This window comes from Porites lutea, chromosome 14 (assembly GCF_958299795.1).
Source record: "Porites lutea chromosome 14, jaPorLute2.1, whole genome shotgun sequence".
Lineage (NCBI taxonomy): Eukaryota > Metazoa > Cnidaria > Anthozoa > Scleractinia > Poritidae > Porites > Porites lutea.
In genome coordinates, this window is record NC_133214.1 from 2,383,831 (window position 1) to 2,410,069 (window position 26,239).

Consider the following 26,239-nt stretch of genomic DNA (forward strand, 5'->3'; position numbering starts at 1 on the left):
GTCAAACGCTGAGAAAGTCGGCGAAATCTAGAGTCGTTTCAGAGTTCTCGGCAATCTGTGTCCGGCTTGCGTTATCACGTTGAAATCCTTCACACAAACATATTCTAACCTTAAAGATGCGTGACAGCTTTCACCCCTATGGATTACGTGTGTATTTACAAATCATCAACAAAATATCAAGGGCGATCTCTTTAATGGCTTCCTGTGTGCTACATCCGTACATGCGGCGACGTGTTTATTCTTCGGCTTACAGTTAATTGAAAATATATATATATATATATGTTCATCACGTAGCTTGATTCATCACTATCTAAGACTACTCTACTCACACTGGGTCCACTTAGAATCATCCACAGAATGATTTTCAAACAGGAAACGACTCAGTACGATGTCACAAAAAATTAAATTTGTGAAATTATGGCATTGACAGAGATATTCACAAAGAGCAAGAAGAAAACTGTCTATTTGCTAACAATCAGCTTGTTAGAGCAAATTGGCTGTGAGATACACGCAAGGTTATTCTTTAATAACTCCATATAAATCCTTCTTACTCTAGACCGTAAAGGGTAAGATTCAAGCCAGGTGCACTTTTTGCACCTAAGGAGGTGGTTATAAAAAAACAGTATTTCCTTTTGCTTGGTTTGCGTGTTTTAAAATGGCGAGACAAAAATGACAGTTTATTCTATCCAGTATTCTTATTTAAGTCGTCTGCATTGGATATATCGCAGCGCCAATTTGCTCGAACCAGCTGATTTTTGGCACACGGACAGTTTTCACCTAGTTCTTTCTGATAATTTCACTCAAATCCAATAAATTCTAAAATTCAGTTTTTGTGACGTCATCACTTCTTAGCCATGTCGTCCTCAGTTGACAGCACACTCACTTTACAGCTGTAACTGACGGTGTACTTTCACCAGCGCTGACCCAGGAAACTGAAGATTCTGATAAACAGCTAGTTAAGTTTTGACATTCCCAGCGTACAAAGAAAGTAGTATACAAATATCCCCCGAAGGAGAGGTGAACACTGGTGGGTATATAACGAGACGCGAAGCGTCGAGGTATATATCTAGCACTGTTCGCCAACCCTGAGGGGGATAGTTTTTTTAGTATTTACCAAATCAGTCGGATACAAATGAAAAAAGGAGCTTTTTGTAAATTAAAAACCTCACTTGGTAGGAACTTTATTTACAATTTACAAACATTTCAGGGATTTTGTCAAGTGCATTTTTTACGATTTTGTTGTAAATTGGGGGCTAGTAAATGCTAGCCACAGGTTTCCCAAACGGCAGGCTGTTTCTGATTCCATTCAGGAATCAGACTGAAATTCTGTCCAAAATTTTCCATGCAGTTTCCTGTTAAGTCAAGTACTCGTGTAGTGTAAAGCGAAACAATTCTCAAGATTTGAACTTTCTTCTGCAATCTAGCAGCTAAAATAACCAACTAGCAACTAAAATAACCAGCGTTTCCGCAGAAAACTACTGACAGGCTCGGATAGCGAAACATTAAGACTTAACACTTCTCTTTCGAAAAACGTTCAGAATATTTACGTGATATCTAAGTATTTGCTAACCCTTCTTAGTCCTCAGCAAAGCAAAAAAACCCGGAGAAAAAAAAACTTACAAAAAGGATATATAAGAGGCTGAAGACTCACAGTTGGTTCTGTATACAACGGAATTACTGTACTCGGTGGTTCTAACTTTTGAATCTGAGGCTGAAATCCTATGGTGTGACCATTCAAATGAAAGCTAGTGAGCAGTACTTTCCTGTGGTACTGTTTATTATGCTGTACAAGGTGGTTCTAACTTTTGAATCTGAGGATGAAATCCTATGGTGTGACCATTCAAATGAAAGCTACTGAGCAGTACTTTCGTGTGATCATCAAATAACACATCTTTGGCATTATTTTTCTATGATACCAGTTGTAATTCAATCGTTTACGAAACGAAACTTTAATATTTCTCGATTTTTGACTTGCAGCGCAGTTGGTTTTAGCCTGAAACAGACAATTCGTGACTCCACCGGTGGTTTCCGCGCGAAAAGACGTTTGGGGAACGAGCGCAGAAATTCAGTACTGATGACGTGTTGCCAGTCAGATCTGGGTAGTGCGTCTGATTGGTCGTACCACGAGGGAAATTTGTTTCAAACAAACCGTCACCAGTATGGAATTTCTGCCGTCGTTCAACGGACATCATTAGGTAGCTTACGCAACGACGACGGCGACGGCAACGAGAACGGCAAAAAGCAATAGGTTTAGAAGTTTGCACGTGCATCACGCTTTTTTTGTACATTTCTCTGCCGTCGTTGCACGGCTACAACGTGAAACTGGCTAATTTCACGCTTTGTTGAGGACGGGAACAAAAGACAACAACTTTCTTTTTCTTTTCCTGAACTTTGATGCAGTCCTTTAGAATTCAACTCCAAAAAAATTTGCCATCATTTGACAAATTAAACGGGATGGAATAAGCACCCTATTTCGAGGAGAAACCAGTGCGGCGTCGGCTGTTTTCGCAGGCTAAGTTGGGTTTAAAAAGTTTTTGCTTTGGTACAATACGGAGCAGCAGATGGTTTCATGGTCTTAATCCTTCAAACTCTACCATCAAAATTCAAAGTCTAATTGTTGTTCTTATAGACATCCTTTAGAGGTTGTTAGGAAGAAGTTGTTAAAGTAAAAACCAGATTCAAGCTGTGTGATCATGTCCCTAATTCTCATCACCAGCTTTGTTTTATAAAGCATCGATATCATAAGGAGAACTTTGATGCTGATCGAATGGTTAATGCCGCGTCCCAACGTAAGACAGGGGTGAAGTGTTTTCCATTTCTAACTGCGGCACCACTTGGTTTTCCACCCTTTTGCAAGGAATAAGCTTCCAAAACTCTACTCTAAAGGAGCGATTCATGTACCCATATATGAAGGGATTACATGCTGAGTTGAGCCCCACGAGAAACGTGACAGCAAGGGTCCCTTGAAACGAAATCATCACAAGATTTCCACGGCACAGAAATGCGATAGTGTAGGCGGGAATCCAACAAATTGCAAACGTGGAAACTAAGAGGAAGAGCGTTTTTGTCACTCGTATTTCTTCTATATTCGTTCCGCTTATAAGTTTACTGTGAGATGATCTTTGCAGTGAACATACAACCTGAAGGTTGTGTAGGCGTACGGCTCGCAACACTTTGAAGTAACATCCGGCTATTGTAACCATGCAAGGGAAGAGGATCAGCCCAGCGTCCATCATGAGAAAGGTTCTTGTCATAGTTGGCGTGTGGAATTTTAAAACGCAGGCGGCGTAACCGGGATAGAAAGAAAACTCGGCCCAGCCTATTATCACTGGGAAAGCGACCGTCAGCGCTAAGAAACACCAAGATGCTGACAACAAGGCGATAGAGCGTCGTTTGGTAAAAATTTTCAAATAAAGTGATGGTTTGACAACTCGGCAGTATCGGTTCAAGGCCATAAACGCCATGGTTATTAAGGAAACGAGGGTGAGAAAGTACGTGAAGAATCCCTGTATGACACAACCTACTGTTCCGTAATTCCAGCGACCAGAAATAAGAGCTCCGACAGTCATTGGCGCGGTGATGCATGAGCGAGCTAAGTCCGCAACAGCTAAGGCCGTTACCCATAAATTCGTCGTCGTTCGTAGGTTAGGATTTCTTGCTGTTGCAAGACATATGAAAACATTACCCGCAACTGCTGTAATGGCAATTACGAGAAGAGAGGTGGACTCGAACGCTACCCAATTGGAGCTTCGCGGCGGTAAATCCATACCAAAAACCAACGCGACTACATTTAAGTTAGTCTCTCACACTAGTTCGAAGCTGAGTCTTCTTTTACTCTGATACCAAAGACGATTAATCTTGGGTAGTTTTCAGTTCAATGTCCACAGCTGCTTGAAGCTAACTTTTTATTCAATTTACATTTACGCCGAGGACATTTTATGCTCTAGACACATAGCTGATAAACTTGCTCTTTTCTTCCAACATAGAGAGGGGATGTTCCTTATTCATAGAAAATACGCATCGAATGGTAAAATTGTGATATCGGTACAATAATAACTGGATACGTGAGGTCCTGGTTTGCTTAACACTTGGGCATTCATTTCATATTCAAACATAAAATTCTACCCAAATTTTTACCTGCTGTTTAATGGAGCTGTCGTTTCGTAGAAATTCGACAATCGGTGGAGCCGTAGCACGACAGAATTCTCAAAACTGGAACTTTGAAAATAAATCTCAAAGTTAAACTGGATACGAATGGAATCAATTCCTAACCAATAACCAGCGTTTCAGCGGGAAACAGACAAATAGAAATTTCGCGTACTAAAGGGACTCCTCATTTTGCCTTAAGCGTTGTAAATATTTACTGAGAGAAGTCCAAAAGAAAGTTTCTTCAATAAGTGACCGATGGTAATGTCACTTTTTTGTCAAATAAAGGTTCCTTTAAAATTAATTAGTTTGAATTTGGTAACCATCTGCGTTAATTACACAAACTTTTAGAGAAGATACAAGAGCTTATAAATCCTGGCAAGAAAGAAATTCGCACTTTCAAACTCGTTATCTTCGTCTTATTTAAACATATTAGGGGAGCATTTTTGCATTTAGAAGCGGAATTAGTGAGAATAATGTTATTCATATTCATGATTTATATTTCTCAATTCCTTATTGGAAAATTAAGATCATTTGACAGGTAATATTAAAACTGTCAAACACGATTGAGTACAAACTCAGGAATTACATAGCAAATTGCCAAGATGGAAACGACGTTGACAGTGTCAGACAACTTTTCCTAGTATGCATTGTAATTTCCGTTTAATTTTGACGGCACATTTTGTTACAACGACTCAGAGCTATTACTTAAGTTTAAGTTAAAGGCCGTAAAAGAATATTTAACTCAAAGTTTTATAGATATTTATAACTCTGCTCTGAAAAGACTGGTCACAGTCCCCTATTTTTTCGTAAGATCGTCAAGATCGAGCGCCTTACTAGTAGGGGCGGCCATCTTGGTTTCATATGTACTTACGGGGCGAGCGTCGGGGTTTAAACCGTCCCCGGCCCCTAAGTAGATTTGACACTCATCCAGGACTATCTTAAGGAAAAATAGGGGACTGTGAACAGTCTAGCTCTGAATGTATCTAGCAGCCACAATAGGCCACCCAAGAATACTTCGCTACCAAGAGAGACCGTCGAATTCCCCCGTCCCCATGTTTTACATAATTCTCCGGAAATTAAATCCTCAAATCTTATTATACGGTAAACGATCTTTCCCAAAATTACCATAATATTTCTTTACGTGCAGGTTTGGCTTCGCATTCTGGACAAAGTTTAAAGAACCAAATACCTCAGAAAAACTTTTCTGAAATAATCCTGCAAATGCGCTTTAAGGTCACGACGTCACTGTGTTAGCAAAGTTTGATTAGCTGGCACCTTTAAAGTACTCTACACAGATTTAACATTATAACTTAAGTTCACCTAGGTTTTTTGTCAATCACAGAATTTTAACACACCAATGACGACACTATTGGTTCGGGTGACCAACGTCCGAACATTTCTACAACAGTATTCCAACTATTCCAAAGGCTTGACGATTAAAAGACAAGGGCGGAGGAACAAAGCAAACTCTATCTATTTCTGTGCGTACAAAAATTGGTTGATCCACCCTCGGGAATTGTTTTAAAATGTGTTAAAACGGTTCTGTCAAGAAAACTTGGTGGGATTTCAGAAACAAATTGTCGGAATATAATAGAATTTTAAAATAAACGTTCAACGAAGAGATTAACACGAATTGCTGAATATGTTAAATTTTTAAAAACGGAGTTTTCAACTCGTTTTCATAAACAAGAAACGCTTAAATTATAAATATATATATTATTTATATATATTGGCTTTAAATATGAGACTATATATTTTAAAAAGGACTTTCAAAAATCTTGGGCAGAAATTTTTTTTTCTGAATTTTCAATAACTTTAAAGGTTTCGAGAGCTAACGAGTACCCTTGTTAAATGTCACATAGACAAGATGCCCTTGACACGTAGATACATTCAATACATAAGGCCTGTAAAAAAGATTTGCAGATTATGTAACTACCTCGAACTGTTTCAACAACTCGCTATCGTGATACTTTTTTGTACCGTAACGCTTTATGATTGGCTAAAAGCTTCTCGGTCACTTTTTTCTCGACCAATCAAAAGACAAAACGCATCGACACCTGCTCTCATGCGATTTCCCGCGCTTGGGACCCGCAAAATGTATTTGCATCCCTTTCTGATCGCTTCATTGAATTTTGTGAGTCTTTGTAAATCTGATACCAATGAATACGACTGTACGTTATAACTGCTTAATTTTCAGAGTAAGCTGCGTCGAGAAAGCATCCTTCCAGAATGCAAAATGATCGGAAGAAGTTTTAATTAATTATGTTTCTTGGCTTCGCCAATTGTTAGTAGGGGAACCGAAATAGTGTAATAAAGCCAGTTACAGTAAAAACCAGCATATAAGAACCCCTAATTTTTGTTTGGCAACCGACTGGAATGGTTCTTTTGGCTCTTATTGGCCAAATTCCAGCGGGAAGTTCACCACTGTAGAAACGAGAAAGCAACTGGGCAGCATGGATTTTCGCAAAGACTTCTGGGATTGTTCTAGGGACTCACTGGTCAGTTATTGGCCAATTTTTCTCTGTCTCGAGAAACAGTCTCAGAAGTCTTTACGAAAGTAACCTCGTCCCAGTTCCCTTCTCTATTCTAAAGTGGCGAATATGCGAGAGTTTTTATGTACCATGAGCACTTGAATCAAAATTACTGCATTTCATATCAAATTACAGTCATGACGAAAAAAAAAGTCATGAACAAAGACTTTTATGGCAAAGTTCAGTTCCTACTTACGTCCAAACAACGATGCAAAGAAACCCTTCTTCCACTTTGACTCTGCTTCTGTTTTATTACCGTTACGTGACGAAGGTGAACCCATATGGCTGTCACCATGGTCAGTTTCTTTTCGAAGAGCTTGAGCTTTCTTCATCAGTTCATTTTCAGCCTTTTTCATCTCCTCAAGCTGCCTCTTTTGCATCTCAACACGTTCGCGTCGTCTCCTTTCAGCTTGCTCCCGAAATTCCTCCTCTTGTTTGAAGGTTTTCTCCAGCAGAAGTTTCCCACTATCCGCCGCTCCCTTGGAGCGCTCATCCTTTCGGCTTTTCTGTTCCAGGAGCTCGGATTCATTCACCGCTGCCTGAGCTTCGCTTCGTTCTTGCCGCCTTCGCTGCAGCTAAAAAAAATAATTGCAATTTGAGTGCGACTATTCAACTGAAACCTCTTCCTATGGTACTGATAATTATGCTAGAAAGTGTTTCTAACTTTTGAGTCTGTGGATGAAATCCTATGGTGTGACCATTCAAATGAAAGCTACTGAGCAGTACTTTCCTGTGGTACTGTTTATTATACTGTACAAGGTGGTTTCTAACTTCTGAGTCTGTGGATGAAATCCTATGGTGTGACCATTCAAATGAAAGCTACTGAGCAGTTCTTTCCTGTGGTACTGTTTATTATGCTGTACAAGGTGGTTCCAACTTTTGAGTCTGTGGATGAAATTCAGTGGTGTGACCATTCAAATGAAAGCTACTGAGCAGTACTTTCCTGTGGTACTGTTTATTATAAATATGCTGCACGAAGTGATTCTAACTTTTGAGTCAATGGATGGAATCCTATGGTGTGACCATTCAAACGAAAGTCACTGAACAGTACTTTCCTGTGGTACTGTTTATTATGCTGTACAAGGTGGTCTTAACTTTTGAGACTGTGGATGAAATCCTATGGTGTGACCATTCAAATGAAAGCTACAGAGTACTATTCTCCTGTGGTGTGGTGCGCTGTACAAGGTGGTTCTAACTTTAGAATTCGTGGGCGAAATGCTAAGGTGTAATCATTCAAATACAACTGAGCTAATAACCAGTACTCTCCATCGGAACAGTTCATTACTACGAGGTAGCTCTAACTTTTGAATCTTTCCACGCCCCCTCCGCCCCTCCCCCGTTCGCGAATTTATGACCAGTCCCTTACCTCCAGAAGTTTTTTCATTTCCATATCCTGGTGTTTTTTATTCTCTTCTCTTAGCCTCTCCTCCTCCTCTTGTTTGCGCATGACCAGTTCGCGTTTGGCCTCCTCCTGTTCTTTCTTCTCTTTCTCTTGTAACAACACCTTCCTCTTTGCTTCTTCTCGCTCTTGTTCCAGCTCTTTCCTCCTCTGCTCTTGCTCTAACCTCAGTTTCTCAGCTATTTGCATTGCTTCATTTTCCTCTTTCCGTCGCTGTTCCCTCGCACGCCGTTGTGCTTCCGCCATCTCGGCAGCCTTCTGTTCATCTTCCTTTCTCTGTTCCGCCATCCGTTTTTGTTTCGCTGTGTCTCTCTGCGCTTTCTCGTCTTCTTTCTCCTTTATCCCATCAAGGTAACGTCTCCATTCAAGTTCTTTGACCTTCTGTTCCCTTTCCCGTTTTTCTTTCTCTTTAGCTAACAACTGTTCCTCAAGCTCTAACTTTCTTCTCTCTTCCTCTTGTCGCCTCTCTTCTCTTTGTTTCCTCTTCATTTCCGCCTCCTCTCTTTTTCTCGCCTCTTCTCTTGCCAGTTCGTTCTGCAGTAGTTCAGAGACGACTTTCCCCTGCTTGTCCAAAAACTGCTGTCGCACTCCTGACTCGAGTAAGCGCGCTTCTTCGGCTGTTTTATCCCTCTCTTTCTCCCATTCTTTCTTTTTCTGATCTTCCACAGCTTTTCTCGTTTCAACAAACTGGTTAATTTCACTGTTTTCTTTCAGCTTTTCCTGTTGCCAAACTCTCTGTTTCTCCGCCTCAATCCTCGCTTTTTCCTCTTGTTTTCTCTTGAGGTCTTCTGCATAATTCATCCACTCTTGTTCTTGCTTCTTCATTTCCTCCTGTTTTCGTTTGTGCTCCGCCATGGCACGGTCACTTTCTTCTTCCAGGTGTTTCAGTTTTTCTCGTTCCACTTGCTGTTGTTTTTCGATTCGTCTCTGCTCTTCAGCGGCTTTTCTCGCATCTTCCTGCAGTTGCCATTCCTGTTTCATAGTGAACAATTCTTGACTTTCCTTTTGTTTGGCATTTTCAAGTTCCTGCTTCCTCTGCATCTCCAAAGCGGCAAGTTTTTCTGCCTCCTCCTTCGCTTTGCTTTTCTCTGCTTCGCGTAGTTGTTCCAGCTGTCTTTTCTTTTCCATCTCCTCTTGAAACCATTGATCCTTTAACTTTTTTTGCTCCTCTAAAAGCTTTTCTCTTTTGCTTTCCACTTGTTCCGTTCCCTCTTTTTCCCTCTGACGAGCATAAGCGATCATTTTTGCAGCCTCTTCCCATTTTTTCTGATTTTCCTTTTCTCCGCCGAAAGCTTTATACTGGCTTTCCATCTGTGACAGGACTGTTTCGGCGAGATTCCTTTGCCTTTGCATACGTTCATTATGAAGCTTATTCATGTACTCACTTGTCATGGTGCCCTCTTCGCCGTCAGTTACGTTAGTTTGTTGATCTTCGTTTCCCGCCATTTTCCTTTTCAGCCCTTAAAATAAACACAAGACAACTCCATATAAGGAATCTCCCAGCTATTACCAGGTTTAAACGAGCATTAACCCTTTTAGTCCCAAGAGTCATCAACATCAATTTTCTCCCAACACTATTGATTCATAATCAAGAAAAAAGGTTATAAGATCAGAGAAGTAATAAAATGATCACCCAAGGGAAAATGCTTTGATCAATCATCATATTCTTTCCACTAATACTTTAAGGAAATGTATTGTGATCACTCTGGAGAATTTGTACCCGGATATTGGACCTTAAAGGGTTAGAATTAAGTAGTTGGTGTATTGGCCTTTTTCTTGGCACCAGAAATCTTTACCAGTCAATTAGGCCGAAGGCCAAATCATGCTTGGTCAACAATGAAACTATTGTTTACTGGGAGCATAAGTTATTTTTCAAGAAAGAAAGCACTTTTCCCCAGACTTACACAAAGTCCACCATGCCTCTGGCCCAAAACAACTAAATACAGTGTCAATAAACAAAACATATTATAACATATTTACCTTAAAACGTTCATATTCATATTTACCTTAATTCAAATCTTCTTGCTTTAGGGTTCTAAATAATGTTAATGCCTTCACTCCTGTAGAAATTTATGACTGTGGATCAAAACATAGTTAATTAAAGTGGAATGGTTGGGAAATCCTTTGTTATAGGTTTGTGTTAGCTTTTTGGGGCCTGACCGTGCACAAATTTCAATAGCATTCCTATCATTTTGAAGTTATTGGCCAATAGGATCATTGCATTAATTTATTCAGTCATAATTTATGAACAGAAAACAAAGGATTGTGCATGGTCAGGCCGTGAGGGAGCTTCCAACATAACCTACAGCAACATTGTTTTCAACTTTGATGATGGCTGGGTTTCCTAACCAATCTCATCTACTAACTATGATCAAAAATACTAACATGACCGGACTCTTGATCTAGGATAAGGTATCGGGGGTTGGAGGGTTGGGGTGGGGCCTTTCCTTTACATATATTTGACCTAAATGGGTATGTGCCGCCAGTTGGGGTATGGTTTACAGGGTGTTGAGTCTTAAAAAGGTTAAATACAATTTCACAATTTATTGCCTTGAACAGGGTGTCTTTCATAGAGTGACTATAATGTAGTAAGTTTCCATGATGTCAGTTTCGAAAATTACTTAGTTTTGTACGTAAAACAAAATGAATTAAAGTCATGAAATAGAGACTCTTGTCTTAAACAGGGTAGCAAAATGAATTTTGTCTTAGACATGGTTTCAAGGCCTTGACAGTACAACTCTACCCAGACTTCCCTTAAGTGAGATAGCCCAGTGTGAACCCTTCCCAAGGTACATGTAACTAGACAGCCCTCCTCCAGTGGAGGGCTATAGACCAGTGTGAACCCTTCCCCTGATACATGTAACTAGACAGCCCTCCACCAGTGGAGGGTTATTCTGTAAAATGTCACTTATAAGCCCTGGGTATATACAATGTACATCTTCGTAAGGGGTTTTGGGAGGGCGTATAAATGGAAGGGCTTATAAACACAATAGAAAAAGTGCTTCAAAACAAGTTATAGCAGTGTTGATCAAAATATGTTTTGCATTTACTGGTTTTAAATTACCGCCAAACTCAGACAAACCGTGAACACCTGAAAAATTTCAGGAGTGTTGATTGTGCACTGGCCAATTACAATAAAGTTCAGGATACGCAAGCAAACCTCAAAACCACAAACTAATTACCATTGCTGTTTACAGTTTAGTTATCTCGCGCCTTATTGGCTAATTTCTCGCAACACAATAACATTCCATGAATATTTCTGGTGTTCACGGTTTTGTGTGATTCACAGTAAGCTTCAAAACATCACAAGAAATAAAACTCAATTTCAACACAAGGTAGAGGGGGGCTTGCATCTTGAGGGCATATAATTGGGTGTATTTTTGGTTTACAGGTAGATGGGCTTATAGCTGGGGGGGTGGCAGGGGGGGGGGGTATTAGCAAAGAATGTTATATTCGAGGGGGCTTATTACTGGGGGTTCATAATAATGAACCAAAAGGAGGCTTACATCCAGGGGGCTTATAATCAGATGTATTAATTTTTTTGTTTGCAGGTAGATGGGCTTATGACTGGGGGGTGCAGTGCTTATAAGCGGAGGATCTGATATCCTAGGGGGCTTATAACTGGGGCTCCTAATTAGAGCAAAAGTGGGCTTACGTCCGGGGGTTTATAATCGATTTTTTTTTGGTTAGAGGGCTTATAATTGGAGCAAAAGGGAGCTTACATCCAGGGGATTATAACCGGATGTACTTTTTGTTTACAGGAAGATGGGCCTATAACTGGGGGATGGGGATCCTATAAGCGGAGAATCTTATATCCGAGGGGGCTTATAATTGAAGCAAAAGTGGGCTTACTTCCAGGGGCTTATGATCAGAAGTATTCTTTGTTTACAGGAAGATAAACCTATAACTGGGGGGGTGGGGGGCTTATAAGTCAGTGGCTGGCCAGAGGGAGACCTGAGCTGGACATTTACAAGCATGGCCGAGGATTTGGACTCGGGACTACTGTCAACAATTCCAGCTAGTGTTCAAAGTGAGACTTGAACTTGAGGCCACTAAATTGCAAGTCCAGTGCTCTAAACCACTCGGCCACACTGTCTCCCTAACGATCAATTCCAATGATATGAAGACTTCCAGGATTTTTCAAAAGATTAAATGAGAGAGAAGTAGCTAGATATTACTATCCCTTAACAATAAAAAAAAATTCACATATTTTGTTGTGAGGGAGAATTTATGGGCTGATCATCTGTCAGAGTTTTTGTTCAAAGTAAAGCAGGTTACATCTGAGAAAATGACAGTTCTCTGCCCTTTATAATAAGAAGTTCCATGATAATATTTTGTAATTTTTTACTAAACATTTAATTTGTGGAAATTAATAGCAGTGTCTGTGTGAAACACAGGTTTTCAATCTCTAACAAGTACATTATTTCTTATTGTCCATAATATTGAAAATTAGATATTAGATGTAAGACACCATTTTCTAGCTCTCGTCACTCCAACATAAAACTCATATCCCCTCGCCACTGTGTACTATACGCCATCTCGACAAGTAGGCAAATGCGTGAAAAATTACAGTGTTTGTATGAGAATCTAATGTCGAATAATTTCAGCAGAACGGCTGTTCTGACAAAAATATGATTTGTAAACTAAAGCTTCTCTCCTAAGAATTCTACTGAAAAAAAATGAAGGCGTTACATGCACGAGGAGACCTAGAACCACTTTTTAAAATTTTCTATACATTTGTCTGTAAGAAAGTCCCGGGAAAATTACAGACAAATATATGGAAAATCTAAAGCAAGCCTCTGGAGAAATCTACGCACAGTTACGCCCCCTAAATTTTTTTAAGACAATCCTTTGCGTTGTAGTTTTAGTTTACAATTGATATTTTTTTAAGAACAGCCGTTTTACGGAAATTATTCGACATTAGATTCTCATACAAACACTGTAATTTCTCACAGGTTTGCCTACTCGTCAAGATGGCGTCGAAAACCGTGCCAAGGTCTATTCGCGAGGAGTGGTCGTGCTTTGCATTAAAAGCTGACAACCGGAGGTCATTTACTTTTTGTTGAGACAACCAACTCAGATATCGATGAAATTACAGACAGAAAACAAACTTGCTGATGTACAATGCAAACCCAGACAGTGTGTGTATCACTTCTGGATATTAATTGACACAGGTCATCATTCGGTGTCGTGAGAGTTGTCATGCAAACAAGTTAAACCCCCTATATTGTGTTTTCTAAGGACAAATACACTTTGTGTATTCTTTAAAATAATCCAATTCTTACCTTAAACTGGTAATCACAGCGAGTTCGTATTCCACTCAGGTTTGCCACGTAAATTGCCACAATTTGTAAAGCTTTATGTCCCTTAGACTTGCTAAATTAAAACAAGCTTGTCCTGGCATTCGCAAAGATCACCCTATTAGCGGTAGGCAAAACTCGAAAACTCTTCAATTTCAAGATCGTGGAACCATAATAGCACTAACTAAAAGTCTTTTTAAATCCTGTATTGTAACAAGATAATATTGTACCCAGCTGAAGAATTTCTTTTGCCTCTGAAATGCATTTCCTTCTATTCCATGCTCTGTATAAAACTCTTCAAAACACAACAACTTTGTTTCCAGGTCCCACTCGTCCTTAGTACTTAACAACGATTGTCAGGAAAAATCCACTGGACTGGACTGGACTGGACTGGACTGGACCGGACTGGACTGGACTGGATAGGAGATAGTTAGACTGGATCGGTATTTTACTGATCCATAATAATTTTGATCAATCCATTCCATGTTTTACCACAAGGTCCATCGTTAGTGAGAAATTTGAGTGAGATTGCAAGAAGACCTTCGCTTTTGTTAATTTTTTGCGAGGTCCATCTATTTCAGGGGGGGGGGGGCTAAAAGCTGGAATCGTGAGAGCGCTTATGACTCAGTGAAAATCAAAATTCGGAGTCGTAAAAAGAGCCATAAGCGCGATGGAATCGGAGTCGGAAGAATCAGAACATTTCCATTTTCCTCCTACTCGGCTTATACGATCTAGTGAAAACCAGATTGTCGGAGTCGCAAGCAGAGGCGGAAGGATGAACCAATCACAATGCGCGTTACCACACTTTGTGATTGGTCTAGTTCTTCTGCTTCTGCTTGCGACTCCTAGGACCTAGTTTTTACTTGATCGTAAACGACGAAGATCGTAAGCGGGATCAAAAAGCTGTTTTCACTAAATCGCAAACTTCTACACTTCTGATTACGACTCCGACTCCGTTGCTAGTGAAGACCAGCCTTAAGAGAGCCGAACTCCTCACACGAAAACTTACTTTAAAAGAAATTAATGTAACCGTTCTGAAAACAAAATTTTCAGTGGAAAGATTTCAGACGTCATGTTCGATTAGTTTCTCGAGAGCTGAGAAATTTCTCTCCCCAATTCCCTTCCCTTCCCTTCTTCCCTTCCTGACTTCCCATTTCGATGCCCGCTAGCCTGTTTACAGCCGTCCCCTCACCACAGTAAAGAAGGGAGTTCAAGATACCACGACGGCAACAGCCACGAAAAACGTCGCTTAAAAAGTGAATTTGCGTTCTTTTAACGGTCTATCGCGATCACTCCAACTAATTTACTTTGTCCTGTAAAGCAAGCCGGAACTCTTTTTGAACCGAATTCCTGAGAACCACATTCAAGTTCAGAAAAAGAAAGAAAATTTAGCCGTCGCTTGTTTACGTCCTCCATAAAACGCGAAATTAGGCATTTTCCCGTCGTAGTCGTGCAGTGACGGCATAGAAATGTACAAAAAAGCGTGATACACGTGCAGAGTTGTGGTTTTGCCTTGTCAAACTATTACTTTCTTAAAGGCCTCGTTGTCGTCATCGTCGTGGCATCTTAAAGTCCCTAAAATTGGAGAAGGGATCCCTTCTCCGACTTTTTTCTGAGACCGGGCGTGGCTGTACACACAGGTTGGTTTCTTTTTATTGTTACAACATTAATTGCATTTTACCCAGTCTGCGAACGCAGACCTATTTCCTGTTGTCACTTGTCTGCCCCGAAAAATTAACTTTATAAAGATAGATAAATGCTGTAGCACCTTGCTACAATGTATTTAATGTATTTGCCTAGATCTCGAAAAAGATGTTTGTTTTACGCATATTGCGTTGACATGAAATCGTCGAAATACCTTTGTTATTGAAATTCAAACTTCCGCTGTTTTGAAATAAGTCATAAGAGATTGTGGTATAGGCACGCATTTTATTCACCGTAACCAGTAGAGATCATATATGTTGCATATGCTCTGTTACTACGATTATGTTCAAGTATTTGGAAATACTTGGCACTATTTTCCTGGCATTTACTGCTTTGGTACAAAATTCTGTTAACAACCCTTCGATCCTATGGGACTCAAAGAATCCAATGTAAGTAGCAATTTTAATGTTTATTGTGTTTGTTGTGCTAGCAACTTTTCGGCTAGAGCCTCGGAACGACATCATGCACTGATTTATGTAAAAATATTTTTCTTTTGTGATAACTTAACATCAGGAGATCCTACAAGTCAGGGACTCAAATCATTGCTTCCAAAACAAAACTTTTTTTCAGCATAACTGATGTCACATAGTGTGTTTACTCAGAAAAAAGTCACGATTCTTTTGCAAAGTTTCAAAGGAATTCAGTACTAACAAAAAGTAGACAACGAATGCGATTAGGTCATTAATAGATCCTCCGTGAATCGTTCAACTAGACTGAATTGTACCCGTCCGATAATTTCGCGTCCGTCCTTGATTGAGAAAAGGAAAGTGAAGACTCGAGTTCGGCATGCTCAAGATTGCGCTAAAACATTTGCAATACATTGCGAAATCTTAACTGAGAACGCTACGCAGTTGTTGTTGTTGTTTTATACCAAGTTAAAAACGAACAAAATCCTGAGTTACTAACCTTACAGTCATGCGCAAGTTAAATCTAAATCCGTTAATCCGGATTATTTCTCGTTACAAAATATGCGATTACGGTATGTTAAAGTCCCCATATTTAGTCTTCTACTAAGTGCTGGTAATCCGCAAACACTTTTTTGGAACCACTTTCTAGATTTTTCAGTTGTGGCAAGGGGCTGAGCTTCAACATAAGACGGTACAAATTAGAAGCGGAGTTAGTCCGGTATCATCGTGATATAAATTTAACTGTAATTGGGTTCGGCTCCAGTTATCATTTCTCAAGTACAGTAACTCTATAAGTAAAGATGTCCAAGACGTAGGAAAAAAGGGAAAGGACAAGAGTTTTGCCAATTTAGTCGGTTAAGGCAAAGTTTGATTCATAAAACAATCTCGGACATTCTATTGAGAATTATGAATTGCTTAGAATTAGAAAATTGATGTTGAATGTATGTTACACGAGGTCGATATGGTAGTCATATTTGTATTACACGGATTCGATATGGTAGTCATATTTGTATTCTTATCTTTACTTTACAAAACTATACAAGGACAAAAATTTGCCTAGTCCTGATAAAAAACGCCAGTCATTTCCACTACGACATCTAGAATTAATTACATGAGTCACAGTGAACTCGTTAAAAGCAATTTTCCGCTCGGTTTTGTCAGTTTAATTTCATATTCATTGATAAACACCCTCGTGCTAATTATATTCTGCTGAGGAAGTAGCCTGCTCTAATGGTTATATAATATATTGAAATAAAACAGTCATAAGGCAAGACGATGTATTACAAGAAAAGTGCTATTTCCTTTACCCGAGACTTGTACCAGCATTTTGACTCATTGGTCTGGCTTAAACTTGTTCTCTTAGTTGCATGCAGAGCGTAGGTAAAATCTACGACAAAAACGCGGTGATTTCCAATTTTACACCCTTATGCTAAGAACGTCACCGAATTTTAGACACGAAAAAAAAATTTGAATTCTAATTACCACATCCTCTTTTGCAGCCTGGCTGGTTGTAACAAAGCAAAATGGCGTTAGTTAGGTTTTTAGTCTTACTATTTCACTTTAAATCGACGATTTTACTGCCTTTGTACCCCTCTATACAATGGACGCCGTTTAATCCCATGTAAGTATTAAATGCTGTGATTAGGTTATTTTTATTGCAAAATCTTTGCTTTGCCGCGTGGCGTGAACTTTGATTCTTTTTTCATTTCTTTTGTTTAATTTAGAGTTTGTTCAAATTTTGTTCTTCATGATCTTGCATAAATCTTCCTGAATGCTTTATCTTTGGAGAAATACCATACTCTGTCAAAAAAAGACAAGGCTATATATAAGTGAAATAATCGTTTTTTCAAAGAATGATCCAAGTTCTACGTTCGATCCGATCTCAGTCATCTCAATACTCACCGCGGAAGACAATTTTGTCGGCAATTATAATAATGCTAAACGCTGGATCTGTGAACTTCGCGGAGTGTAGGCTAACTATGTTAATCGTACCTCCTTTGGTTGATATAACAGAGAGGAATTTTAACCGAGGTTAACGTATCATTAGCTTCATACCAAACAGATTGATTAAAAACAGCGCTGATGACTTCTTTACATAGTGTCATTATTTCTCCTAAGACTGATTCTAATTCGTAGTTTAATAGTGTTGTGCAAAACTTGATTTCAGAATTCTAACTTAAAATTTGAAAGCATGGTTTACAATCTTTTGAGAATTTCACTGAGGACCTATTGATAAATCTCTGACCAGTAGAAAACGCAATTTGTTTCCCTTAAATATACTTATCCGGATGATTTATGCGGTGGATTAAGCGCCATATATCAAACGTTTGAAAACTTGTGACCAGATTATTCACCCTCTCGGGCCAGAATAATTCTTCGCTTTGCTTAAAACCACAGTTTATGATCAGAACCAAGTGCTCTCATTTCTTGCAGATTTCAAACGAACTATTCCATTGCAGTACTACCCATGAGCAAAATCAAAATCGTTTGCCCGAATCCCGCAATGATCCCGACGCCCGTAATGGGAAGCATACCACAAGAAGAGATGTACGAGAACTTGTGGATGGTCAACAGGCAGGCATATGACAACTGCGCAATAAACTCTTCCAATCAAAACAGATTACTAATGAAGTGTGATACACCGCTGCACCTGCGATTCTTCACAATGGTATTTCAGCGGTTTAGTGCAGTTGGTCCAAGCGGCTTGGAGTTTGAACCAGGAAAGGAGTATTACTTCATTGGTAAAATGACAATTCATTCATGTATCTCAACATATTATTTTTCTTTGTTTAATTTTTACTTAGAAATTGTGTTTTATGCATTTTAAAGCGCAACTTCTCTTGTTCTTGGTTGTGTCTGTGGTTTTTTTTTTTTTTTTTTTTTTTGTGTGAGTGTTTTTTGTTTTTTTTGTTTTATTTTTTGGAGTCTTGTAATAACCTCCTTCGTTAAGATAACCTTAGGAAAAGACCATTTCAAATAACACTAAACAGACTAAAACCTTACAATTAAACTTATTTGAATAGGGTTGTTCCTGTTTGAAATACTGATTGCTGACCTAACACCTTCTTGCAACCTTTTATCAATAATTTTCCAAAGTTATATTTCACGTTCAAATTCCGTTTTTGCGTTTTTTTAATGACGGAATAGTTTTTAAAGGGCTGTTTTCCTTACTATTATCGAGTAGGTAAGGGCTCCAGACTCGCAAGTTCTATGCTAATTGTGAATGGAAAATGTGACGTAGAAGACATTAAGAATACTTAGTAACATACATTAAGAATAACTACAACAAAGTGAGGAAAACAAGAGTAACTATAACAGTGTTTGAAAACTATTCAAATAGTTAAAATAGGGATGTGGAACCGAGATAAAAGCAAAAAATCATTTTGGTGTTTTATACTTTGAGAGACTATAAAATCAGTGTAGCAAGCAACTTTACTGTGCAGCGAAAAAAAAATGAAGAAAGAAATGGCTTTTCACTATACCGTCGATTTAGGAGTCTTCGCAAACTGAAGAACTATAACTTTCTCTCAGTGTTGACTCAGCCAAATGCTTTTTCATATTTCAGCCACTTCTTCTGGGCGAGAAGTTTCTCTGGGTCAGACATCAGGTGGAAGATGTTCTACGCACAACATGAGGCTTATAATCTACGTTTGCAGAGATACAAATGGTAAATCCAATTTTTATATGACGCAATCTTTTTCTCATCACCCTTTCAAACCCAGGGTCGGCCTCCTTATCCTCGCCTTTCAGACTCGTCCCCGGGCCTATTCGCACTATTCGAATGAGCGGAGGAGACTTGGAGCCGACAAGCGTAATGTGACGTGCGTGGTGACGTCATACACATCACAGCTTGCCGGGGACGAATAGGAACGAGGTTAACCTTAATCATCACCTGGTTTCACGTACTCGTGACGTTGAACTCACGCTGTCTCTGTACCTCTTGATGATATTTCTCATATTTTTTTATAGATTCAAAGTGTATTACAAGTCCAGTTGTGTCTACTGTTCCACCGACAAAGACTGTGACTGTATGCCCTACCTCGACTCAAGCTGCTTTTGTCTTCCCTTCTGTGACAAAGCCAACATACTGCTCAGGTATAGACCTTTTTAGCTTGTATGTTTTGTTTTCCTAATTCAGACCACTGAATGTTCTCCAGGGAATTTGCCTTTTGTCTTTTCATAAATTATGCACACATGATTATGCACATGGAAGCACGTGCATATGACCAAATCTGAAAAAAAAATGTGCTCTGTGGTACCATCACGTGGTCTGACGAAAAGCGCTATTCACTGATTTGGTAAATACTAATGCATACTATTACCCAATGCTAAACAGTTTTTTTTTCATTTGAGGGGTCACGCCACTTAAAAAATTAGAAACGCCTTGTACAGCATAATTATAATAAACAGTACCACAGGAAAGTACTGCCCAGTGGCTTACATTTGAATGGCCACACCATAGGATTTCATCCACTGACTCAGAAGTTAGAACCACCTTGTACAGTATAGTAAACAGTACCACAGGAATGTACTGCTCAGTAGCTTTCATTTGAATGGTCACACCATAGGATTTTATCCACAGACTCAAAAGTTAGAACCACCTTGTACAGCACAATAAACAGTACCACAGGAAAGTACTGCTCAGTAGCTTTCATTTGAATGGCCACACCATAGGATTTCATCCACAGACTCAAAAGTTAGAACCACCTTGTACAGCATAATAAACAGTACCACAGGAAAGTACTGCTCAGTAGCTTTCATTTGAATGGCCACACCATAGGATTTCACGGATCCACAGACTCCAAAAATTACTCTTGCAATTACTGAATGACTCTTGCAGGGGGTTCATGAAATGATTTGTAGTGAAAAGTACGTCTAGTCATAAGTAATATTCTATAAAACCTGAATGGTACTAGATTTGCATTTGAGTTGATTAATTTGTTCACCATATAATGTTTGAACATTAGCTAATCGTCATATCGCTTTTCTTTGAAAAGCCGCAGTAGACAAGCAACAAGTAAGCGAATTGTTAAACAACACACGACTCATACCAGAAATATTTAACCACACGAGTCACTTGACTGCCATATGGGCTCAGCTTAAGAATATGTCTCTTCAATTGAATGCCGTTCAGGAGAAACTCGAAAATTGCAGCTTCGGCGTTGGTAATAGTCACGTGACAGAAGCTCCTCCAACGACGCCAACTCCAGGTCAGTTGTTACATCATGACATGACGTCATGGAGAGTTAAAACGTGTAATTTCCACCGACTTCTTCTGCTTAATTCCCTCCCTTTTAGACCTCCTCTCTTTTTCCTCTCCCGCCTCCCGTACCCCTCCCCCTTATCTTCCCAGGATCCCCTCCCCTTGAACTCTCACATTTCAACACGAAGATGTTCAAAGTGATGATAAAAGCTGGCACAAGTTACGTGTGAACGGCTGCGTTGCAAACCGGTATATATATATATATATCTTAATCACAAATGAAGACAGAAAACAGTTTCCTTTCAATCCACCTATATTTCGATCACATTCAGTGATCTTCTTCAGGGTGACTAACTAGCCGTTAACGTACAGAACTTTTAAATTGCTGAATTACGAAGGTAACGCGCGCGCATCACAACTGAAATGACTGTTATTTTAAATGTTTTCTGTCTTCATTTGTGATTAAGATATATTTGTGTTTATGAGGACGGGAGAGAGAGATGCTTGGGACAACTTTATATATATATATATATATATATATATATATATATATATACTAAAAATAATGAAAAACGAAAGTCTTCTTTGCTTTTGCGCTACGCGTTTCACCGCTGTTGCGGCTCTTCAGGCATCAGCGGTGAAACGCGTAGCGCAAAAGCAAAGAAGACTTTCGTTTTTCATTATTTTTAGTATCTTCATTCGACACAGAAGTTTACTTTCTATATATATATATATATATATATATATATATATACTCTTGTGCTTGCATTTGAGCTTGCGTCGTATCCTTTCACACCTACGACACAACGTATTTTATTGAGAGAGGATGAGGTCGCTTATAACTCATAAGTGATACATTGTATTAATTATAAATTGTCATTGAATTGTAGTTTTCGCTGACTGTACGGAAATTTACAACGCGGGATTTACTGCCAGCGGAGTCTACGTTATAAAGCCTCCAGGTGTTACATCAAAGGATTCCTTTCCAGTCTTTTGTGACCAAACTACGCCCCCGGGAGGCTGGATAGTGCTTCAGAAACGCTTCGATGGCTCGGAAAGGTTCAGTGATCGTACATGGGTGGAGTATCAGAATGGGTTTGGTAATCTGACAGGGGAATTTTGGCTGGGTTTGGATAAAATTCATCTGCTGACTAGGAATCCGATGAAGCTTCGGATTGGTCTTGGGGCTCCAAATGGGAGTAATATATTTGCGGTTTACCAAGGGTTTACGATTTCTGGAGCAGACCAGAAATACAAGCTGACAAGTGGAAGGTTCACAGGTAACTAAAAAGTCGAATCTTTGACTCTAAGAAGTGCCGGGTGTCAAAATATGCCGAGAAAAATGTGAATTTTTTTTGGTAAGATAATTTTATACAAATCCATTTCAAAGCAATCATCGAAGGGGCTTACTTTGAATGACAACGCTATTCATTTCTTAACACAGACTCAAAAGTTAGAACCACGTTGTACAGCATAATAAACGACAGGAAAGTACTGCTCAGTAGTTTTCATTTGAATGGTCACACCATAGGACTTCATCCACAGACTCAAAAGTTAGAACCACCTTGTACAGTATAATAAACAGTACCACAGGAAAGTCCTGCTCAGTAGCTTTCATTTGAATGGTCACACCATAGGACTTAATCCACAGACTCAAAAGTTAGAACCACCTTGTACAGCGTAATAAACAGTACCACAGTAAAGTACTGCTCAGTAGCTTTCATTTGAATGGTTACACCATAGGATTTCATCCACAGACTCAAAAGTTAGAACCACCTTGTACAGCATAATGAATACTGCCACAGGTAAATACTCCTCGGCAGCTTTTAATTTATATGGTCACAGAATATGATTTCATTCACAAACTCAAAGTAATTGCTGATTAGTTTGTTTGTTTGTTTTTTTAAAATTTCAACCTCGAAAGTTAAAAAAATTTATATATTTGTGATTGGCCAAACTTGTCTTAGTGAGGACACAACGTTTATTGTTGTGATTTCAGCTGGGAATGGCGGCGATTCCTTTACAGTTGAAAATGGCAACCTGTTCTCTACAGTAGACCAAGACAATGACAGATGGGCGGGAAACTGCGCGCGCAGATTCAAGAGCGGCTGGTGGCATGGTAAGTGTCACCAGAGCAGCCTGAATGGTTTGTATCTGAATGGAAGCGACAAGGATCCCAATCATTTTGGTGCTGGAATCACGTGGTACACTTGGCTAAAATCTTATGACTACTTTTTTACCAAATCAGAAATGAAGATTAAGCTTTCCTCTTAGGGAGATCGTACCTAGTACAAAGCGCACCTTCATGCGTTTGGTTTTTTTCTTAAACTTATCGCTGGTTTTTCTGGAAGAGAAGAAAAGGAAATCACTACTGTTATTTCACACCCTTTACTACATTTATAGTGAATTAACGCAACAGGGCGGGAGAGGAAAGAGGACGGCAAAACTGGTGTGACAAACAAATCTTTTTGTAAAAGAGCAGAAAACATTAATGTTACGTGAAGATCACGACAAAACACGTAGCCTTGTCACGTTTGTCACGCACAAGCGTTTTGCCGTCCTCTTGCGTAAACTCACTAATTGCTGTGTTCAGAACTTAAGTTTCAAATTTCATCGAAAATTATCGCTAATTTGAGAAGCTTTACCAAACACTCGACACAGTTTATTATCTGCTATACTGATATAGGTGTCCCGCAAGTCAGTCTAAAGGCACTTTCCATTTGTCAAAACTGGCCGGCCGGACCATTGCATGACCAGTCAGTTTGAAAATGAAGTAGGCTTTTCCCAAGAGTTTTTGCCGAAAAAGCATTTCTTTGGTGCATGTTATTTAGGAGTTGACTTATCTGGCTGGAGAGTTTTGATTAAAGGGGAAATTCTCATTGCGACGGGAATGGTCTGGCTGGTCAGTTCTGACAAATGGAAGGAGCTCTAAAAACGCGGCTGTGTCTCGTTTTCCAGTTCATTTGTGTTGTCTTGATATGTTTGGATACCAGATGAAACACGCCTACTCGTTTTTAAGATATTACTCCTTAGTGTCTGGATTCTGCATGAAATTCTACTTCTCGTGTTTCATATATCTACTTCTTTGTGTTTGGATCTCAGATGAAACACTCCTTCTCGTGTTTAAAAAATTACCTTTCAGTGTTACGTTTGGATATCAGAAGAAACACTCCTTCTAGTGTTTTAAAAACACTACTTTTCAGTGTTTGGATGTCAAACACAAGACTCCTTATTAAGTTTGATATATTACTTCTCTTTGTTTGGATAACAGATGAAACTCTCCTTCTCATGTTTGATGTAGGTGCTTGAAAGCGATATACTGTAGGTATGAGTTAAAAATGATGAAACTTTCTGATGATCGATCTCTGCTAAAATACTGACTTAAAAAGTTAAGGAAAAGTCTTTTAACCAAAGATATTGCGGAGGTTGACAATTCTTGCTTGAGTTAAACAGGCCAGAAGAACTTATGTAGAGAAATAATTAATGCCAAAACTCATCACCCTTAATATATTGGCACAAGTTTTAAGTTAACTTTAGAAAATAGGGCTATTAACTACGTACGGAGTTGAAAAAATGCTTGTCACTAAAAGCTTTGAATACAAATCCCGATATTTGCAAATCCGTGTAGAAATAAATTTCCCTTTTATTTCTGTCAATTGTCTTTTCTTTGAAGCGGGTTACGTCATTCCCTAAACATGACCTTATAGTGGAATCTCGATATAACGAACCTCTATATAGCGAAGACCTCGGTATAATGAACGATTTTCTTTACTTCAGTGATAGTAAAATATATGGAAAAGACCCTTAGCTCTTTGCTATATGGAGGTTCCACTGTACTCGGTATTTCAACCTCTGTTACATCACTCCATCTCTATTAATTTGTTATGCAGCTTTCTCATAACCAGTTCGTTCAGCCTTCACACCAGTTAATTGCCTTAGCTTGTTTTAGTGACCGTCCACTCTAAACCCAGCTTACGACGCACATATCTTATGACAAAGGTTATTTCCCAGGTTTTTGACAATTTTATTGCGTTTGTGTTTTCTAAAGCATGTCGTAAATATCATCTTGCATAAAGTTATTTCGCAATACGGCAAATGAACCTGCATGCATTGCAAGCTACCCGAACCTTATAGGGGAATAATTAATCCTGCGTGGGAAGGGGAGGGGCTCTCCATTGTAATCAACACAATAACCGTTACAAGGGCGTCACCTTATTTTAGCACTTTGGGCTCTCGTTCCAAACTGCCGCTCTAAGAACAATGAAGGCGCATGCGTAAATTATTCGTAGGGCGTAGCCAAAATTGATGTCCATGAGGGTTTTCCTTCTCCTGCCGCCGCTATAAGAACATTGACGGGTCACCTGGAGTTATTTCATCTTCTAGTGAGGCGAACAAGGTATGTTTTTTAGTGTTTGGAATTTTGCAGCAACCTATACATTTTGAAGGCAGCAATGTTAAACTTCACAACATTGCCTTCGGGTAACTGCGCTACAGAGGTTTTTTCTCTCTTTTAGGGTGATTTAAAACTAAATAACCGAGTGAATTGAATTTTTCTTAATAGTGCCGAAAAAAAAAACGGAAAAAAGGAAAGAAATGAAAAGATTTCAAGTTTAAAGAGCGCGTCTGTTCCATAGAGTTAAAAAAGCGATAATGACATGTACGTACGATCTTTTTACTATATTAACCACCTCAAGTTACGAGAGGAGACGTTAGCACATTCGGATTAATTGTTAAGTATCAAGAAATGTTGTTGCGAAATAGCGACATTCAATTCAACACTACGATTAAACAGAAAGCAAATTTTGTCGAGAGACTTTTTCGCATTCGGAATCACCATCATCATGAAATCCCTTTCTTCCTGTGCTGGATTGCTTCGCATCGTTCTCTTATACCGTGCGGTCCCCGATGGCGGATTTAAGGTCAATAACTCCAATTCTTTTACCCTGAGGCCATAGCTGAGGGGACATTCACAGTAATTGTTCTTGGAAAATCATGCTGAAATACTGGCGTAGCAATCAAAGATTAGGAGCGAAAAAAATTAACTTATCGGACAACTGGCAAAACTCGACTAGAAATTTCGTCTGAGCTTTATCTGTTCTCTCCCCTCATATTATTTTAGAGGTTAGAATGGAGCAAAGATAATGGCTCCGATGGAGAAAACAGCTTCCGCCCAATAAACTTAGTCCTAAGCCATTTCGATGTCACCATCCATCGACGACATGCATAAACTGGGCGTGTGTCAAAGAAAAAAGAAACAGCAACACAACAACAACAGAATAAAGCCTTTTTGGATAGGATGTCGATAGCTTTTCAAAGTGAGCGGAAATTCCTTATGGAAAACGGGGGTGGTTTTTAAGTTATGAATTCTAGATTTTATGAATTATTGTTTGACGGGAGGGGCAAATCTTTCGCCTGCAGAGAAATCCTTAATTGTTAATTAGAGGAAAATGCCCGCAAAAAATTTCTCGCTAGGCCAAAATCTCACTGGAGATTTGAAAAAATCTGGTGTTAACCTGAACATTAGAAGGAAGCTTACAAACAATATG

General features: G+C 39.2%; 3 protein-coding genes across 4 annotated transcripts; 1 reads left to right on the forward strand and 2 right to left on the reverse strand.

Moving 5' to 3' along the window:
• Positions 1-2,466: 2,466 nt before the first annotated feature.
• LOC140925116 (histamine H2 receptor-like) lies at positions 2,467-5,431 on the reverse strand. Its single transcript, XM_073375071.1, has one exon. It carries the CDS (start codon positions 3,765-3,767, stop codon positions 2,772-2,774), a length of 996 nt encoding a protein of 331 aa, XP_073231172.1. The 5' UTR covers positions 3,768-5,431; the 3' UTR covers positions 2,467-2,771.
• A 265-nt stretch (positions 5,432-5,696) lies between these two features.
• LOC140924419 (uncharacterized) lies at positions 5,697-13,630 on the reverse strand. 2 transcript variants are annotated; one of them, XM_073374450.1, is made up of 4 exons: positions 13,365-13,630; positions 10,086-10,139; positions 8,047-9,539; positions 5,697-7,255 (listed from the first exon to the last, which is right to left on the reverse strand). In XM_073374450.1, the coding sequence occupies exons 3-4, from the start codon at positions 9,523-9,525 to the stop codon at positions 6,869-6,871; spliced, it is 1,866 nt and encodes a 621-aa protein (XP_073230551.1). In that variant the 5' UTR covers positions 9,526-9,539; positions 10,086-10,139; positions 13,365-13,630; the 3' UTR covers positions 5,697-6,868. The 2 variants fall into 2 exon arrangements, with proteins under 2 accessions (XP_073230551.1, XP_073230550.1); XM_073374449.1 differs by having other exon boundaries at positions 10,086-10,155; positions 13,365-13,629.
• A 1,667-nt stretch (positions 13,631-15,297) lies between these two features.
• LOC140925133 (fibrinogen gamma chain-like) lies at positions 15,298-24,349 on the forward strand. Its single transcript, XM_073375088.1, has 7 exons — positions 15,298-15,472; positions 17,924-18,231; positions 19,056-19,157; positions 19,460-19,585; positions 20,488-20,700; positions 21,584-21,973; positions 22,693-24,349. The coding sequence occupies exons 1-7, from the start codon at positions 15,366-15,368 to the stop codon at positions 22,965-22,967; spliced, it is 1,521 nt and encodes a 506-aa protein (XP_073231189.1). The 5' UTR covers positions 15,298-15,365; the 3' UTR covers positions 22,968-24,349.
• The last annotated feature ends 1,890 nt before the right edge of the window (positions 24,350-26,239 follow it).